Source organism: Hylobates moloch, unplaced genomic scaffold (genome assembly GCF_009828535.3).
Source record: "Hylobates moloch isolate HMO894 unplaced genomic scaffold, HMol_V3 SCAFFOLD_8, whole genome shotgun sequence".
In the NCBI taxonomy this organism is placed as follows: Eukaryota; Metazoa; Chordata; class Mammalia; order Primates; family Hylobatidae; genus Hylobates; species Hylobates moloch.
Genome location: NW_026652283.1, coordinates 42,081,834 through 42,100,972, shown reverse-complemented (window position 1 = coordinate 42,100,972; position 19,139 = coordinate 42,081,834). Strand labels below are relative to the sequence as shown.

The 19,139-nt window shown below is 56.6% G+C and overlaps 1 protein-coding gene across 1 annotated transcript; it reads left to right on the top strand.

Moving 5' to 3' along the window:
• The first annotated feature begins 1,597 nt into the window (after positions 1 to 1,597).
• COL9A2 (collagen type IX alpha 2 chain) lies at positions 1,598 to 18,940 on the top strand. Its single transcript, XM_032160406.2, has 33 exons — positions 1,598 to 1,662; positions 1,976 to 2,162; positions 3,608 to 3,691; positions 4,895 to 4,930; positions 5,015 to 5,077; positions 6,510 to 6,563; positions 6,684 to 6,719; positions 6,814 to 6,837; positions 7,187 to 7,240; positions 7,588 to 7,641; positions 7,751 to 7,798; positions 8,013 to 8,069; positions 8,154 to 8,207; positions 8,539 to 8,592; positions 8,989 to 9,042; positions 9,142 to 9,195; positions 9,315 to 9,368; positions 11,125 to 11,178; positions 11,614 to 11,667; positions 11,875 to 11,928; positions 13,185 to 13,229; positions 13,604 to 13,657; positions 14,516 to 14,569; positions 14,840 to 14,893; positions 14,978 to 15,049; positions 15,270 to 15,305; positions 15,397 to 15,441; positions 15,530 to 15,562; positions 15,738 to 15,884; positions 16,256 to 16,310; positions 16,633 to 16,821; positions 17,533 to 17,610; positions 18,034 to 18,940. Exons 2-33 carry the CDS (start codon positions 2,088 to 2,090, stop codon positions 18,231 to 18,233), a joined length of 2,079 nt encoding a protein of 692 aa, XP_032016297.1. The 5' UTR covers positions 1,598 to 1,662; positions 1,976 to 2,087; the 3' UTR covers positions 18,234 to 18,940.
• The last annotated feature ends 199 nt before the right edge of the window (positions 18,941 to 19,139 follow it).

Here is a 19,139-nt window from a genome sequence, read left to right as displayed (position 1 = left end):
GTTAGGGTGATTTGTTATGGTGCAACAGGTAATTAATACACCAATGTGTGCTATCCAGACTGTGAAACTCATCCCCTTTCCATTATTTCCACACACAAAAAGAAAACTTACTCACACAAGGCCTTTTTTGTAGTTAACCCACAAAAGATGAAAAGATAAATGATGTGAAACCAACAACTTAAAATTGAATTTGGACATCCCAGTTCTAAAAATCCTTTATAGGTTTACCCCACCCACCCAGAGCAATGCCCACCATCCCTCTCTTACATCCTCCTCCTCCTGCTCTCATCTTCCAACAAACTTCAAATTCTTCTTCACTCTGTTAGGCAGAGCAATTACATTCTCTCAAGCTCTTTCTCCCAAACTCAGCTCCAGGACAACCTTTCAAAATCCAGAGCCCTTTGCTAACCTGCCCAGTGGAGTTGGACTTTTCTAGCTTCAACTAGGTTCATCATTTTAGCTGATCTGCCTGTGGCCAGCTTCCCCACATTGGATGCCAGCCTAGTAAAACAGTCATCCATAAATCATAAGGAAAGCTAAAATGTATCAAGCACCTACTATGTGCTGGTTCAAGGTTAAATGCCTCGCATGAGTCATCTCATTTCAATCTCCACAAAAACCCTTTAAGATAAGGACTATTTGCTGGGCACGGTGGCTGATGCCTGTAATCCCAGCACTTGGGGAGGCTGAGGCAGGCAGATCACCTGAAGTCAGGAGTTCAAGAGCAGCTTGGCCAACATGGAGAAACCCCATCTCTACTAAAAATATAAAAATTAGCCAGGCATTGTGGCTCATGCCTGTAATTCCAGCTACTCGAGAGGCTGAGGCAGGGGAATCGCTTGAACTCATGAGGCGAGGTTGCAGTGAGCTGACATAGCGCCACTGCACTCCAGAGCTTTTTAAGACTCTGTCTTAAAAAAAAAAAAATATATATATATATATATATATATATATATGGACTATTAGTATCCCCATTTTACAGATGAGGAAACTGAGACTTCATAGAGTTTTAGGTGCCTGTGATCGTATCTACAATTGTGACAAAGTCAGATTCCAAAGCATTTTACCAATATTGACTAAGTGAGTGGGAGGGAAGGGAAGGCTCTCTGGAGTCAGGCTATGCTGGACAGTGGGGTTTGGAAACTGGTGAATAAAGTGGTAGTTGTTTCTATGAACATGGAGTGAGAAGGCCCAATCCTAAACACACCAGTGCTTAAGGCAGCTGCAGAGAATTAAAGGCAATAGAAAAAGGGGAGCTGGATGGCAGGAGCTCGGATGGGGAAGACTTCAAGGGCAGGTGAAGATGCCAACAGCTTCCTGCCTGGAGGATTGAAGAAGGGTGGGCTTCGCTGGAGACCTCCAGGAGACAGATCTGCTTGTTGGGACAGAGGTAGGGAGGTGAAAGCGAGGTGAGGAAGTTGGGGGGTGGGGGAGGTGCACACAGCTCCACTAAAGAGCTGGAAGAGGCCGATGGAGTATTCATGAGACGGCTGATCCAGGAAGGACTGTGGCATATTAATATGGAAAAGGCTTGTTTGTTTGTGCTTGGAGAGGAAGGAGCCAGAGGAGAGGGGAGCAAGGTGGGCAGGAGCTGGGGAGAGCCTGCAGCAAGATCTGCAGAGCCCGAGGCGCTCTCGGCCTGGGCCCTGGAGAGGACGTGGGGTAAGTGATGGGGCACAGGCTGTACGTCAGGGGGAAGGTGCTGGGGCCTGAAGGTCCCGAGGGGGACCTCAGACGGCCTTATGCCTTCTCACAAAGAAACTGGACCATCATCTCCGTCCCGCACCCCGGTCGCCCTCGGATTACCAGGCCGAGGCGCCCGGGAAGCCCTGGCAGAGGACAGAGGGTGGGCGCAGGAGGCTGGACCGAGCGGGGCGGAGCTGGATGCCTAGCGCCGGCCTCCCTCCCCGCAACCCCGCCGGTCCTCTCAGGTGACAGCTCACGCCGGCCCCCGCCCCGCCCCCCGCATATTCAGGAGCCCCTGCCCACCCCGCCCGCGAACAGCCAGCGCCGGAGGAGCGCCGGGAGACTCTGCCGTCGGTGGGTGCGCAGACCCGCACCCGTCCCCCGTGACCCCGCCGCCCGCCATGGCCGCCGCTGCTGCCTCCCCCCGCAGCCTCCTTGTTCTCCTCCAGGTGCTAGTGCTCGCTCTGGCGCAGATCGTAAGTCTCGCAGCCCCTCCGCTGCCAGGGTCCAGGGTGCGGGGTCTGGAGTCCGGGATGGAGGAGATCTGCCTGTGTCCCTCGCCTACTGACACCCCTAGCCCGAGAGGCCACCTGAGGACAGCGCCGCGGGCAGGTTCCCTCGGTGGGTGCATACATGGTGCCCATCACGGCACTGTGAATGGAGGTGGCTGAGCCGGAGAGTCAGAGGGGACCCGTCGCGAGACGCGCGGCCCTGCCCAGGACAGGCAGCGTGGGGCAGGAGCTGGCGCCCTGTCCTGGCAGCCCGGGGAGCCCAGGTGGCGGGGCATACAATGGTGCTCATTCACCCGCTGCGCAGCCTCCGCCCCCGCCGCCTCCCAGGGGGCGCCGGCTCCAACCAGACGCCGCTGTCGCCCCGAGGCGGCCTCTTGGCCCTGCCCGCCAACCCACGTCTCCCTTCCGAGGGCCGCCGGGAGCTGCGGGCGCTCGGGTAGGGCAGAGAAGGGGCCCCGTCGGGTGCTGGGTGTGGTTCCGAGCTCGCCTGCGGGGCGCCAGCCTGGCACTTCGCGGCCTGGGGAGGTCTTGGGCACCGGGACCCCTGCCTGAGTCCGAGCTGGCCTCTTAAAAGGGCCGCCTTTTAAGATCTCTGATTGTTTAGAGATGGGCAGCAGGATGGAGCATCTCCAGCTGTGAGCTCCCTTCGTCTTGATATGACTTGTGACCTCCCTGAAACCTCACACCCACCAAGGGGCACTGAATTGCACGCGAACGGGGTCCAGAGAGAGGGTCTGCTTTCTGGGAGGTGCAGGCTCCTCCTGCTCCTCTGCAGCAGTCAGGACTTACCTGGCAGCTGTGCTGCCGAAGGGGCGCTCCGAGTGGGAAGATAGTACCCGCTTCACCTCCCTACACCTCCTTTCTCTGAGCCTCCCCCACTTTCCCGTCGGGTTTTCCTGCACCATGGGGAGAGGAGGAGGCGCTGTCTGTGCCTGTCCTTCACGTAAGAACAATAACTCGACCCACCGCTCACTGAGGGCCGGCAGCCTGCTAGGCACAACCTTACATTCCATCTGTGATTTATTTGAGCTGTCCACGTCTCCATCTATTCCCCACCGCGACCGCGCAAGGGCAACCTGGCACAGTGGAAGGAGTCGGGCAGATCCAGGGCGGAGTCCTGGCGCCGCCGCCCACTCTCAGTGACCATGGACCCTTCATGTTCTGAGCCAGTTTCTGCGACTGCAAACTGGGGCCTGTAATAGCGCCCACCTCCCGGTTCTGAGTACTCTGTAAGATAATGAATGCATGTAATGGCACACAGTGCCTGCTATGCAGAAGGTTCTCAATACGTGGGAGTTCGCGGAGGAGGTGCGCCCCCAGGACCCCGCTCCCAGGGTCGCTTGCAGCCCCGGGGACGCCCAGCTTCCTGCACTGTCTGAGGACTGCCCCACCCCGTGTGTGTTTTTCAGAGCGGTCCACCGGGAGAGCGGGGCCCCCCGGGGCCCCCGGGACCGCCGGGACCGCCGGGAGTGCCTGGATCCGACGGTATCGACGTAAGTCTCTAACCTGGGACCAGGGCGGGAGGGAGGCGGCAGACAAAGGAGAACTTTGTGAGCTCTGTGGTGGGGGTGGGGACTGGGGTGCCCGGAGATGTAGTGCCCCTCGTCGCCAGTAGGCGGCGCCGGCCCGCACCACAAGGACGCCTTTTGTTCTGCAAAAACCTCAAACCAGCCCTGACATGCGGAGCCGGCTATAGCCGCCGACGGACAAGGAGCTGCTGTTCAGTCCGCCGGCTGCAACTCACGGCGAGGCCTCACCCCCCTCCTCTCCTTTCCCCTCCTTGTGGGGTAGGTGGCGCCTCAACCCCTCACCCTGCCTCTGGCACATCTGGACGCTTCTTCAGGGTCGCTTGGGAGCCTTGGCCAGACCACCGACCAGCTTGGGCCAGACTCCTGTCTCTTCCCTTCGGTTTTCTCTCCCCGATTTAGAATCAGCTGGGCTTACTCCCTGCAGGGTGAGGGTTAAATACCTCATTCTGAAAGCTCCCGCGGGAGGGCCACTTGATGTTTACCAGTCTGGACAGACTTCTATTCAACCTGGTGCCCCCACCCCCCAAACACAGGATGCTGGGCCCCCGGCCAGGCCCTGGCTGCTGAGAGCTCTGAAATGCCTGGAGGCCTCTCTGGGGCTGAATCGGACTCCACCGGCCCTGCCTGCCCACCACCAAGTGTCCTTTGTCACTGGAAGGAGGTCCTTCCCTCCTTGGGAACACTGAATTTCCCCCTTACAGTCCCCCTTGGTCCTTGCCACTGGCTCAGCTTCCCGTTCTCCTGCCCTACAGTCTGGAACAGAGCTGCTGCCCACCTCGCTCGTCCCCCTTCACGTTTCTCCAGAAGCCCCAACCTTCCTCCCACACGTGCCCAAATCCAAGAGGCATCAGCTTGGAGCCCCCAGCCCTGGTAGTGGGTCTCACAGCTGGCATCTCATGACATCAGCATGTCTGTACCTTCTTGCATGTTGCTGTCACCCTCTCCAGCCCGGCCAGGGTTATTCTCATGCTCCTATGATTTGTTTTTGGTTTTTATTTTTGAGGAAAAGGGGGCTCTTTTCCTAAAGATTGCAAGGCTTAGGGGACCTGGACAGAAGAGAGGAGAGTGAGAAGGAGAGCCTTTGGCAGTGGCCTGCCAGGGCCTGTGTGTGCCCACTTGGGGTAGCATGAGCCGTAGTATGCTGTCTCACCAACTTGTATCTTGCAGGGTGACAAGGGGCCCCCTGGAAAAGCTGGCCCTCCGGTGAGTGCTTTATCCTCTTTGGCCTTTGACCCTTCCTGCTCTTGCCCTCCTCTGGCTCATGTTTGTTCCATCTCTGTTTTCAAGGGACCCAAGGGTGAGCCTGGCAAAGCCGGGCCAGATGGGCCAGATGGGAAGCCCGGGATTGATGTGAGTAGCTGCGTGTGGGGTGGGGTAGGGTAGGGCTCCGCCAATTGACCTCCAGGGCCTGGCTCTGGCATCTTCACTGATCTGTTCAGAGATGGGCAGCAGGATGGAGATTCTCCAGCTGTGAGCCCCCCTCACCTTGATATAACTTGTGACCTTCCTGGAACCTCACACCCACCCAGGGGCATTGATTTGCAGGCAACCGGGGTCCAGAGAGAGGGTCTGCTTTCTGGGAGGTGCAGGCTCCTCCTGCTCCCCCGCAGCAGTCAGGACTTAGTCTCACATTTCTGGCCTCCAAGGATCAGGCTGAATATGTTGGGTGGGGCTGTCCTTGTGTGCCCTGTCCTTTTCTCCGCTCTTCTCCCAACCCCTGCCCACAGCCCCACGACTCTCACAGAGTCGTGACTCAGGAGAGAAACATCATTTAGCTGATACCACAGACCTCCCAGGGGGCCCGCAAGGTCACAGGCTCTTGAACACAGCCAGCCCCAGGGGCATGAGGACAACATCTGGTGGGGGTTACACTGGGTCAGTCACTGAAAGATGAGAGAAAGGAGAAACCCCCATGACTTGCCTCTGCCCTGCTATCTCATGAGGTGTGACCAGGGCTGGGACAGTCACCAGGGCCCCTTCAAACTCCTCCACACCCTGCAACGATTACAAGGCATATTGCCTTCTGCATTGCGTCGGTTCTCACATCCACCCAGAGAGGCACCCAGAGGAGAAACTAAGGCTCAGAAAAAGTTGCCAATGGCCAGGCATGGTGGCTCATGCCTGTAATCCCAGCACTTTGGGAGGCCAAGGTGGGCAGATTACTTGAGGTCAGGAGTTCAAGACCAGCCTGGTCAACATGGCGAAACCCCGTCTCTACTAAAAATACAAAAATTACCCAAGCATGGTGGCACGTGCCTGTGGTCCTAGCTACTTGGGAGGCTGAGGCACAAGAATCATTTGAACCCAGGAAGCGGGGGTTGCAGTGAGCTGAGATTGCACCACTGCACTCCAGCCTGAGCAACAGAGTGAGACTATGTCTCAATTAAAAAAAAAAAGAAAGAAAGAAAAAGAAAAGAGAAAGGAAAGAAAAGAAAATGAAAAAGTTGCCAAGGCAGGACATCAAGCAAATGACCAATCTTGACCTATGGCTAGGTCTTCCAGACTCCTGAACCCGGAGGCATGAAGCCTGGGCCTGGCATGAAGCCAAATATTTGGGCTTTGGTTTCTCATCTTTCAAAAGAAGGGAATTGTTCTGCCTGCCTCCTAGGGTTACTATGGGAACTGGGGAGAAGGAAAGAAAGGTGTCGGGGTTCCTAGGCCTCCATGAGGTATGGCGAAAGGGAGCCTCGGCCCACCCAGGAGGGACCCTTGAACCTGCCCTGCTCTGTGGGTCAGGGAGCAGTTTGGCCCTCATTGATCCTACATTTTCGTTCTTCCCCAGGGTTTAACTGGAGCCAAGGGGGAGCCTGGCCCCATGGGGATCCCTGGAGTCAAGGTAAGGGGCCTGCTGGGGCCTCACATGGGCAATCTAGGGCCAGCGTTTGGGAGTGGCTGTAGAGAGGAAGTAGGAGCCGGGGAAACCCCAGTCTCTGAGCCTTTCTTGTTGCTCCTGCAGGGCCAGCCCGGTCTTCCTGGTCCTCCTGGCCTTCCAGTGAGTACAACCTGCAAGGGCTTCGAGGGACTCTTGGGGGAGAGGGGACCTGCAGAGGGAGCCATGAAGCCAATTTTCTTTCTTTCTGTTCCAGGGCCCTGGTTTTGCTGGACCTCCTGTAAGTCCTCAGGGATGGGGCAGGGTCCCCAGAACTCCCAGGGAAGGAGGGGACAACAGAAAGGCTTTGAGGGAATGGCTACCATGGGGAGGAGCCAGCTTGCTGTGATAGTGTCAGCAATAAGTGGACCTGCCAGAGACCCAGGGCCAGCCCACTCTGGGCCTGTCCACTGGCTCTGCAATTCTCTGGTCCTTAAAGCCTCAGTCTGTCAGTCTCTCTGGGGTTGGCAAAAAAAAAAAAAAAAAAAAAGTAAAAGTGGAGAAACGGGCTTTGGGTGCCTGTCTCTACCTTCATGCCCAGGGTATCTGACCCTCTGAGGCATCCTGACCATCAACTCTCTGCTCCCCAGGGGCCGCCTGGACCTGTCGGCCTCCCTGGTGAGATTGGAATCCGAGGCCCCAAGGTGAGCCCCAGCCACTCTCTGTTCACTGCCTCCTGCCTTCTATCTCCAAGCTGGCAAGCTGGGTGGTCTTTCTGGAAGTTCCTGGGCCTGCTCCTGGCCACTGGGAAACTCCTCCAGGTCTGGGGCAGAAGCCCCTCCTATGAGCCCATCCGGCACTAGGTCTTTTAGGGATGCCAAGGGCTGGCCCCATCCCCTGTCAATCAGGCCTTGATCTCCCAAGATGGTGGATCTCACGAAGTGACCGGGAAGACAGGGTGGAGAGGGCAGCGGCAGGACCTGGAGGAGGGCACTGGGGTAAGCTGGTAGGGGCTGGTCAGGGGTATGATTTGGGCTTCTTTTGCTTCCAGGGGGACCCTGGACCAGATGGACCATTGGGGCCCCCAGGACCCCCTGGGAAACCTGTAAGTGTCCCCAGACCCCCGACATGGCAAAGTGCAGGGGAAGGAGAAGGGTCTTTGAGCAAGCCTGCGGCGGGAAAGGGTCAGGCCAAGCTCCATCTTCATGTCTCAGGGTCGCCCAGGAACCATCCAGGGTCTGGAAGGCAGTGCGGATTTCCTGGTGAGAGGCGAGGTCTGGGGCGGGGCTAATGCAGGGAGGCGGGGCCACGGAGATGGGGGAGGCGGGGCCCCGGAGATGAGGGTGTCGGGAGAGATGGGGAGGGGCTGCAGTGCAGGGGTTCCACCAGGTGAGGCGGAGGAGAGCACGGGAGTTGGAGAGATGGGGGCGCACTGCCCAGCTGATCACAGGGCCCTGTGGGATTTTCTTTTTCCAGTGTCCAACCAACTGTCCAGCTGGGATGAAAGGTCCCCCAGGTCTGCAGGGAGTGAAGGTGAGAGCTCCTGACCTGAATCTTGGGAGGGTGGTGCAGGTAGACAGGAGGGGACCTCGTATTGAGCTCTCTCCTTCCCTTCAGGGGCATGCGGGCAAACGCGGGGTTCTGGGTGATCCTGGCCGCCAGGGGAAGCCGGTGAGTGCAAGGGCTGAGGGCTGTGGGTCAGGGATACCTGGAGGTGGTCCTACAGGGCTCTGTCCCCTTCTTCATCCCTTCCCTTTCCCCTTCCCCTGTGGGTTCTGGGGACAGAGCCTTGAGCTGGGGGCTGGAGGCCTGTGCTCCAGGTCGGCATGTCTCTGGTCATGTCTCCTTGCTTGGCCTTTCTCTATCTGTAACACGGGACTCTAGGGTTTGTAGGAGTCCTTCCTGTCTGCTTGTGCTGGGGGAAAGAGGTGGTATCTTTGCTTGTCTGTATATGTGTCTTTCCATCTGCCTGCCCGTCTTACAGCTCATCCCTGCCCTTTAGGGTCCCAAGGGAGATGTGGGTGCCTCTGGAGAGCAAGGCATCCCTGGACCACCGGTAAGGAACACCTTGCCTCAGTGGCCCTCTTCTCCCTCACCCCAGGAGCCCTTAATAGAGTCATTCCCCTGCTCAGGCCTCTAGCTTGTAAAAGAGACACCTGTGTCTAGCTGGGAGCATCTCTGGATGGGGAGAGGGAGGCTGAAACTGTCAGGAATGAGGGACAGGAACCAGAGCTGTCAGCAAGAAGCCCAGGCCGAGGTCCAGGTCTGCCATTGTCCCTTTGAGTAATGCAGTGAGTCCCTCCTCATCTCTGAACCTCAATGTCCCATCCACGAGACAGAGACTCTGCTGCCTACCTCAAAAGGGCACTGTAAGATTGAAGGTGGGCATCAGACAAGGTATCATGAAGTGGGCCTTGCAATTGCCACTGCTGTCGTTTTTCTGTCTCAACAGGGTCCCCAGGGCATCAGGGGCTACCCGGGCATGGCAGGGCCCAAGGGAGAGACGGTAAGTGAATCTTGGGGTGTTCTACAAGAGCTTTCAGGAGCTGCCTTCTGACCCCTGGAGTTCAGCCAGGACTGACCTGCAACCCTTTCCTCTCCCCAGGGCCCTCATGGATATAAAGGCATGGTGGGCGCCGTCGGTGCCACTGGGCCACCGGTAAGCCTGCTTTTGCTCCCCTACCCCTGAGGCTGGAGCTCCTACAGCTACAGCCACAGAGGGCCCATGGCTCCCCCTGAGCCTGTGTGACCTGGATTCCTGCTTGTCTTTCTTGCCAGGGTGAGGAAGGTCCTAGGGGACCGCCAGGCCGAGCTGGGGAGAAGGGTGATGTGGTGAGTCCTCAGGCACCCGTTGTTCAGTCAGGGCCCCTGGGGAGTACTGGGCAGGACAAAGCTCCCCCTAAGGCTGTGTGTGAGAGTGTGTGAGTGTGTGTGTGTGAGTGTGAATGTGTAGTGTGTGTGAATGTGAATGTGTAGTATGTGTGTGTGTGTATGTGAGTGTAGACTGTGTGTATATAAGTGTGTAGAGTGTGTATGTGTGAGGCTGTGAGTGTGTGTAGTGTGTGTATGTGAGTGTGTGTGAGGATATCTCTGAGTGTGTGTGTGTGTGAGTGAGTGTGTGTGTGAGTGTGAGTGTGTGTGTGTGAGTGAGTGTGAGAGTGTGTGTGTCTGCACAAGTGGGTGACCTGCTGGGGAGGACCATCTGTGCCAAGAGCCCAGTCAGCCCAAATTCAGACTTTAGGAGAAGCCCTGGGATCCAGTCCCGTGGTCACTGGGGCCAGACAATGAGATTCCAGCAAATCAGCCATGGGGCTAATGGGATTTGGTCTGGATCCCAGTTCTCTTAACTCTTTTTCTTTTTTTTCTAATTAATAGACCTGTTGGGGGAAGCAGTTTTAAGTTTACAGAAAAATGGAGCAGAAAACACAGTCAACTGTTATTATTATTTAGTTTTTTAAATTATTATTTTCTTTTCTTTTTAAAATTTAAAAAATTCTTATACTGTTATTTTTCTATTAGACAGCAGAGATCACCCAGTTGTTTTGTTTTGTTTTGTTTTGTTTTGTTTTGTTTTGTTTTGTTTTTGAGATGGAGTTTTGTTCTTGTTGCCCAGGCTGGATGGAGTGCAATGGTGCGATCTCGGCTCACTGCAACCTCCGCCTCCCTGGTTGAAGAGATTCTCTTGCCTCAGCCTTCCAAGTGGCTGGGATTACAGGCATGCGCCACCATGCTCAGCTAATTTTGTATTTTTAGTAGAGACAGGGTTTCACCATGTTAGTCAGGCTGGTCTCGAACTCCTGACCTCAAGTGATCCACCTGCCTCGGCCTCCCAAAGTGCTGGGATTACAGGCGTGAGTCAACACGCCCAGCCATACCTAGTTTTTTAATGCAATTTTTTAACTATACAGAAAACCAGTGAGAGTGATATAAAGAATCTCCATGTACCTATCACAGGTTCCAATTCAGTTATTAACATTTTGTCATTCTTGTGTCCTCTATCCCCCAGCCCCCTCCTTCCTTTGCTTGTGTTATTGCTTTGCTCTGATGTTTTCAAGTAAATCCTAACATCCTATCATCTCAGCCCTAGATTCTTTTGTACATATCTCTAAACAATAAGTACTCCTTCTCACATAATCACATTATCACAACTGAGAAGATAAACAAGGACTCCCTAACATCATCTAATGGCCAGTCTCTGTTCAGTTTTTCCCAATTATCTCAAAAATGTCTTTTCCTGGTTCTTGTTCAAATCGGGGCTCACGTAGCATCCACACACTGCATTCGGTTGTTGTGTTCCTTTGGCTGAGTGGAGTGTGGGGCCTTGGCCAAGGTCTCAGTGGATGCTGGCTCCCACCCCTGCACCGGCTCGGCCCAGCCTGGCCTCCTGGCACTGACTTCTCCTCCCTCCTGCTGGTGCCAGGGCAGGAAGGGTACTACCAAGGCTCTCTCCTCCAGCCCCTGCACGGTGTGGCCTGTGCCAGAGGAACTCTGGGACCCAGAGGCCACTGTTCTCAGTGGTTCCCCTCTCTGCACAGCCAGACAGGGGCCCGACATCCTGAAGGTGACCTGATCTCTCTCCGCTTTGCAGGGCAGCCCAGGTATTCGTGGACCCCAGGGGATCACAGGCCCGAAAGGAGCAACGGTAGGTGCCAGAGGCCTAGGCCCACCAGGACAGAGGCCAGGGCCCAGTCGCTTTGTCCAAATCCCCAGAAGAGAAGCCTGGGATGCTAGTCTGAACTCTGCAACTGGCGGGCTGGCTCTGTAACCTCAGGAAATGCCTCCCTTTCTGTGCCTCAGTTTCTTCACCTATAAACAGGGGTGATGACATAGAGGAGGTCATGGGGAGCTTGCAGCAGTCGGGGACACCACCCTCCACACTAGGGAAGGACTGTGTTCTGTGACCCTCATCCCCTTCCCACTTCAGCTCCCCTCCCCCAATTGGCTGGTGGGGCTTCTCGGGATGAACAGAGCCACTCCCTGCCTGCACACTGCAGCTGTCACAGAGGAACAGGGGTGGGTGGCCGGACCCCAGACATCTCCGCATTGTCACTCTCCCTTGAACTTTCCTCCTGAGTAGGGCCCCCCAGGCATCAACGGCAAGGACGGGACCCCAGGCACGCCTGGCATGAAGGTAGGAGTGGGGCTGCTGATGGGACTGGGGCAGGGGCAGGGCCTTGAGTCCTGGATTCTAGACACCAAGAGCCTGGGGTCCTCAGGTCTGTCATGGACATGCCCTTTCTTACCTCTGGATCTCAATTTCCCTACCTGCATCTGGGTAGAAGCCATGGCCCTCTGGCTGGAGCTTTAATTTGTATCTCTGGTTATCTGTCTATCCCAGGGCAGTGCAGGACAGGCGGGACGGCCAGGAAGTCCAGGCCACCAGGGCCTAGCGGTAAGTGTCAGGTGGAGCCACAGGGGCTGGCCAGGGGCTAGTGGCTGATGAGGTTAGAATCCACACACACCCGCGGCTCTTGCTCAATCACCGCCTCCAGCCTCATGACCAACTCTGAGGCCCCTGGCCTGGCGAAGCCTTCATCACTTGGACAATTACTCTAGCCTTCTCTTTGGCCATTTCAGTCCTCCATGTTGGCTAAATGGGATCTGACAATTTCCGCACTATAGCACCTTCCATGGCTCCCCACCGCCTCCAGGAAAAAGTCATTCAGTCCAGTCCTTCAATAAGTAGTTATTGAGGTCAGGTGCAGTGGCTCATGCCTATAATCCCAGCACTTCAGGAGGCTCAGGCGGGTGGATCACTTGAGATCGAGAGTTCAAAACCAGCCTGGCCAATGTGGTGACACCCCATCTCTACTAAAAATACAAAAATTAACTGGGCGTGGCGGCTCATGCCAGTAATCTCAGCTACTCAGGAGGCTGAGGCAGGAGAATTGCTTGAGCCTAGGAGGCGGAGGTTGCACTGAGCTAAGATTACACCATTGCACTCCAGCCTGGGTAACAGAGCAAGACTCCGTCTCAAAAAAAAAAAAAAAAAAGTTATTGAGTATCTGAGGTATACTAAGTGGCAGGTAAACAATTATAAACAGGACAGATGCAATCTTTGTCCTCGTGGCTCATCTTACCATTCAATGACCACCATAATCCGGCCCCAACCTGCCCCTCCTGCCATATCAGCAATGGCCCCTCTCTGTCATTTCCCTTCTCAACAGGACTTGGCTTTTCTGCCTCCACACCTTTAGGCCTTTGCTGGTCCCTCTGTTTGAAATGCACTTTCTGGTCTCTTTGTGCCTTCTCATCGTTCAGGGCCATCTCCATTCCATACCTCCTGGAGTCCAGTCCATGGGAGCCTGCCCTCCCTCCCTGTGGGGGTACGGAGTGGCCAAACCTGTTTCTGTGCACACATGCAGACTTGTGTTCCTGCATGCACCCACATGGGCTCAGGCACCTGAGAGCACATACTCCTCTTTTCCCCATAGACCCTAGGTCTTGGAAGACAGGCCATTCTCTGTGCCCCACTCCTCTGCCACCACTGTGGGAAAGTACAGTTAAGTTCATGATGTGGTGGCTGGGCCTTCTGTTGTTCAGCTCCCACAGGTGGGGGAAATCTGGATTGGGGATGGGAGGCAAAGCAGCAGGTGCATGGGGCTCCCCCATGCCAGGGCAGAAACTGACTTCAACTTCTTTCTGCAGGGTGTGCCAGGCCAGCCTGGGACAAAAGGAGGCCCTGGAGACCAGGTGAGGCGATCCCAAGCTGGGGACAGAATTGAGCAAGGAAGTCTGGGGCCAGGAAGACAGCAAGGCCCAGGCCTCAGCCAAGTCTCAGAGGCTCAGCCAGAACATAAGCCCCTTGGGCCTAACCACCTCCCTCCTGCCACCTCCCACCTATCATGCACTCCTCAGCCTGCCTCAGTGCAGATAGGATGGCATGGCTTTAAATCCAGAGGAGAAACAAACAGAAAAATCAGGAGCCAAGAGGACTGAACCAAGAATACCCTCTCTCCCTCCCCAACTCATTTGGTTCCAGGCTCTGTTTAGGCTTCGTTGGGTTTCTCTGAGGCCAAGGGCCTGACTGGGCCATCCAGACTGACCTGAGAACTGTTTTCCTGCAGGGTGAGCCGGGCCCGCAGGGCCTTCCTGGATTCTCTGGTCCCCCTGGGAAAGAGGTAAATGCCCCCTCCACTGACACAAGGGTTCCTGCTTTAGGGTGAGGCGGTGGGGTGGAGCCCTAACATAGGGAGAGCTCTGAGTTAGTCTGGCTCTGCCCTGACCCAATGACCCAGGGAAGCTCTTTCTCCTCCCTGGGCCCGTTTCCCTATGTACATTGCAGGGAGGGTGGGGACTGGCTCTGTTCTGGAGTATGACCTTCCTAGATGGCCAAGTTGACGGGCTGGGAATCCAGCAGGCAGAGTTGTTCATTCATTTATTCATTAAATAAACATTCACTAAACACTTGCAACTATGAGTCTCCTTCTCACATGGAGGGTATAGTTTAATGGAAGAAATAGACATGAAATAAATGATCATGCCTGGTGCGGTGGCTCCCATGCCTGTAATCCCAGCACTTTGGGAGGCCGAGGTGGGCGGATCACGAGGTCAGGAGATCCGGACTGCGGTGAAACCCCATCTCTACTAAAAATACAAAAAATTAGCCAGGGGTGGTGGCAGGAGCCCGTAGTCCCAGCTACTTGGGAGGCTGAGGCAGGAGAATGGCGTGAACCCGGGAGGCAGAGCTTGCAGTGAGCTGAGATCGCGCCACTGCACTCCAGTCTGGGCAACAGAGCGAGACTCCGTCTCAAAATAAATAAATAAATAAATAAATGATCACATGGTAAGTAATTCAAATTGTGTTGGGTCCTTTGAAGGAAAACTACAGGGACCCAAAAGCATGGAGCAGGCGGTCTGGGAAACCTTCCCTGATGAAGCAAATTAGCTGAGACCCAAGGGTAGGGAGGGGCTGGCCAGGTGTGGAAGGGTGGGTTCCACCAGGTCAAACGCTTAGCCCCAATTTCTCCTTCCTCCAGGGAGAGCCAGGGCCTCAAGGAGAAATTGGTCCCCAGGGCATCATGGGACAGAAGGTAAGTGCCTGGCACAGTGGCCCCTCCCCGGGGGCCTCTGCAGCAGCTGGCACTGCTGGATACAGCACCTGCTCCGTGCAGCCCAGCCTGTGAGATGCCTCCCCAGGCAGGGCCCGGGTTTGCTTTGCCGGTCTGCCAAGTGGAGCACAGGACCCCCTGCCAGTGACAGCAGGAATGGAGGGCACGCTGGCCATGCGGTGCCAGGCCTGGGTGCGGGAGGCCACCCCTGCTGAGAGCTGCTGAGGGTATGACCTTCTCTTTCCATTTCAGGGTGACCAAGGCGAGAGGGGTCCAGTGGGGCAGCCAGGCCCTCAGGGAAGGCAGGTGAGTGCAGGCCAGCTGAGGTGGGCAGGGCGTCATATCCAGGCCCCTCATTCCATTTATTCCTTTGGTTTCTTTACTCCTCAGGGCCCTAAGGGAGAGCAGGGCCCCCCTGGAATTCCAGGGCCCCAAGGCTTGCCAGGCGTCAAAGGAGACAAGGTGCCAGATGGGGCTGGGAAACAGCTGGGAAAGGGGCCCTAAAACAGGGGGAGTGGGGCCGGCAGGACTCAGATCTTTCCGGAGCCTCCAAACCTGCGGGTGGCAGGGTTCTGGTCTGGTCGGCGAGGCGGAGTTGGAAAGAGGGGTGTGGCCGAAAGTTAGATGGGGGACCCCGTGGAGGGGGGAACTCGCCAAACCCCTCACTCCCCGCTTTCTCCAGGGCTCCCCAGGGAAGACCGGGCCTCGAGGCGGAGTGGTGAGTCCCAGCACCCCTGTTCCCAGCCACCCCCAATCCTGCTCCGCGTCCCCGCCGCCACCGCGCGTCTGACCCGTGGTTCTCTCTGCAGGGTGACCGGGGAGTGGCCGGCCTCCCCGGAGAGAAAGGCGAGAAGGTGAGCGCGCGGCCTGGGGAAGGGCGGGGAGCAGCGGCTGGCCCTGGGGCCCCCACGGCTTCGTGACCGCGGCTCCTTGTGCCTGCAGGGCGAGTCCGGCGAGCCTGGGCCCAAGGGACAGGTGAGTCCTCCCCTCCCGGCGTTCTCCGACTTTCCTGGGCAGCCCTGGGACCTCCACTCTCCCGGCCCCTCCCTTCTCCCGGCCCCACCCCCTTCCTCGACCCCTACCCCCAATTCTCACCCACCCCACCGGGCGCCTTCTCACCCGGCTCTGCTCCCACCCCATCCCCCCGCAGCAAGGAGTACGTGGAGAACCCGGCTACCCTGGCCCCAGCGGGGAAGCGGGCGCCCCAGGGGTTCAGGGCTACCCTGGTCCCCCGGGCCCTCGAGGACTGGCCGGGAACCGAGGCGTGCCAGGACAGCCCGGGAGACAGGGCGTGGCGGTGAGTTGGGCCCCGGGGTAGGAGGTGATTCTTCTAGGTAGATCTGTTCTGGGGTGCAGCTTACCCCCCAAAGGCTAGGGGTTCCCAGAGACTCACCGACTTCCCGGAGACTGGTTCCAAGCCCCAGAGCAGACAGGAAGGCTGCGAGTGCAGCCTGAGGGATGACCCCGCGACCTTCCCAGGTAAGCCCTCGGCCCTGCCCAGGTGCAGTCTGTTCCTCAGCTTGGGAATTAATGGCTCCGAACACCAGAGTCTCCTCTATGGCGGCCTCATGCTCAGCCAGGAGGAGCCTCCATGGCGGCCTCATGCTCAGCCAGGAGCGGTGGGCCCTTGTAGCCAGGGGCTTCTTCCTGAAAGGCCTCTGCTTTCAGGGCCGGGATGCCACTGACCAGCACATCGTGGATGTGGCGCTGAAGATGCTGCAAGGTGAGGGGCAGCAACCCCTCCCCACAGTCCGTCCGAGGGCATCGCCGCCCCCTCACCCCCTCCCGGAGCCTCCACCTGTTCACTTGTCTGAAAATCTGGAGTCCTGGGGGCTCCTTCCAGTCCAGTCTCTGAAGGGCTTCGGGACCTTGAATAAGTCACTCTGGGCCTTTGACTTCCACAAAACAGAGCCCACGGAAGGGAGAACTTAAACATGGTGCTTTTCTGTCTGCAAACCTAGGGGCCAGGGCCCATCAGGATGCTCTGCCTCCCCTAGTGTTACTGCTGACACCCATCTCATAGACCTCCCTCTCCCTCCCTCCAGAGCAACTGGCAGAGGTCGCCGTGAGTGCCAAGCGGGAAGCCCTGGGTGCGGTGGGCATGATGGGTCCCCCAGGACCTCCTGGGCCCCCTGGGTACCCAGGCAAGCAGGGACCCCATGGGCACCCTGGCCCTCGGGGCGTTCCTGGCATCGTGGGAGCCGTGGGTCAGATCGGCAACACGGGACCCAAGGGTGAGTGCTCCTCTGCGGTGGGCATGGGGGCCAGGCCGGCCATTTCCCCATTCCCTTCCCAGGATGACATACAGACCCTTCCCCGGTTCCTCAGCCACATGGTCCAGGAGACACTCCTGGGCTCTTTCCCAGTAGCAAATGGATGGCAATGAATGTACTATGTTATCACTCGGGGTTTCTGGGGTTTGTTTTTGAATGTGCTTAGTGGTACCCCATAAGCATCTTTCCATGTCAATAGAGGTGGGACGGCAGACCAGCAGAGCAGTAAAGCAGGCAGGCTGGGGCCATACACGGGTGTGAATCCAGACTCCCCTTTCTCATCGTGGCTTTCAGACGAGTTACCTACTAATTTCCCTGGGCCTTTGGTTTACCATCTGTAAAATGGGGACACTGAAAGTACTAACCTCATCGTGTGGCAGTGAGGACTATCCTTAGTTTACATAGAGTTCGTCTTAGTTCACTGTTTGAGACACAATAAATGCTAGATATTGTTATGCTTACTTTCCTGTGATAAAATGTATTGGTTACATAATCTTCCATCCTTTGTCTGCACCTTCCTTTATTTAACAAGCCCTGCATGATCATTTCCAACTTTCCTCTATTACAAACTAGCACAAAACAGGAAGAATTTCTGTGTGTGAAACATAGCAAAAAATAGAGGAAAAGCATTTTCCAATTCTGAAAAACGAAGATTCCCTTTTTCGTCTACAGGAAAACGTGGAGAGAAGGGTGATCCAGGAGAAGTGGGACGGGGACACCCCGGGATGCCTGGGCCCCCAGGGATCCCAGGTAAGCCACTGGCCCTGCCCAGCTGCAGTGTGTTCCTCAGCCTGGGAATTAATGATGCATGGACACCGGGATCTCCTCCATGGCGGCCTCAGGCTCAGCCAGCTCAGTCCTTGATACCCAGCTTCTGCACCCCTTTGGAGCACCCCGGAGTCTCTGGGAGGTTCCAGCTCTGGAAGCTGGGCCTCTCAGGACTTCCCAGGATCCACCACCATCACTTCACAGAGGTGACGGAAGGGATGTCCGCTCCCAAAACTCAACAGATTGGGAGCTGGGGGTAGGGGACAATCACAGAATCTCTGCCTCTAGGGCAGAGTCCCTTCTCCTGTGGCCTCATTTTCTCCATCTGAAAAATTTCCCCACCTTCAAAATTCTGGGCCTGAGACAAGAGGTGCCCCTAATGTCTTGACTTTCTCCTGTTCACAGGACTCCCTGGCCGGCCTGGCCAGGCAATCAATGGCAAGGATGGAGATCGAGGGTCCCCAGGGGCTCCAGGAGAGGCAGGTCGACCTGGCCTTCCAGGCCCCGTGGGGCTGCCGGGCTTCTGTGAACCTGCAGCCTGCCTTGGAGCTTCGGCCTATGCCTCTGCCCGCCTTACAGAGCCCGGATCCATCAAGGGGCCTTGAGCATCAGGCCCAGACAGAGCCTGGCAGGCATCCTGGCGGGAAGGACCAGGTCCCCTCTGGGTGGACATGCACCCATCCCCAACCCAGGAAACCATCTCCCCCAGGACCTTCTGTCTGGGACCCAGGAGTCCTGAGGAAAAGGAATTCTAAAACATGGGGGAAGGGGAGGTAGAGCACTGATGGGTGAAAAAATGAGGCCAACACACAGGGCAAGTGGTGTCAATGGAGTCGAAGCGCTGAAGGAATGGGGCGGCTTTCCTTCCAGGGAGCATCATTCGGCCGTTACCAAAACAAACATCTTAATCTGTACCATTCTCCACTGGCCATCTTGTCCTCGGGTCAGTGGGACGTGGGCACCCCGGGAGGCCTGGGCCCTGCCCAGCTACAGTTCCACCCCTCAGCTCGAGGACTAATGACTGAGGTCTCTGCCAGTTCCTGATCCCATCTCACTCTCTGGACCTACCAGCTGACTGCTGCTGGGTGACTACCCTGAGGTGGCTATACCCTTAAGCCAGCCCCACGACTTCCTTCCCTGCCTCCCAACTCAGTATTTAAACATCATCTCCCTTCTGTTTCTCACATAACTCCCTACCCCTTTCTCCCCAGATCCACCCAGGCCTTTCTGTAAATAAAAGCTCCCAAGCTGGGTACAAACCAGGATATTGGAGTTACTCTATCCTGGAGTTAACCAGGATAGAGGAGTTGTTGGGCTTCTCTTCTTGTGGATGGGGCAGTTGTTGCTGGGCCTCCATTGCCCAGGCAGGAAGGACAGAGGCTCTGGAGGGGGAGGGCAGGATGGGGCGCTTTCTCTGGGCACCTGAATTCTGAGCATTAGGATGGCATGGCAGTTTTGAGGAACATCTGTGGGAGGAACCTAGGAATGGAGGCAGGGTGCTGACCTGCTGT

What these genes read in the sequence shown, in the direction of transcription:
- COL9A2 (XM_032160406.2), top strand. Translation starts at nt 2,088, where the DNA reads ATGGCCGCCGCTGCTGCCTCCCCCCGCAGCCTCCTTGTTCTCCTCCAG. An exon ending in CAGGTCTGCAGGGAGTGAAG is followed by an intron (nt 8,070 to 8,153) that starts GTGAGAGCTCCT and finishes CCTTCCCTTCAG; the next exon opens with GGGCATGCGGGCAAACGCGG. An exon ending in AAGGCATCCCTGGACCACCG is followed by an intron (nt 8,593 to 8,988) that starts GTAAGGAACACC and finishes CTGTCTCAACAG; the next exon opens with GGTCCCCAGGGCATCAGGGG.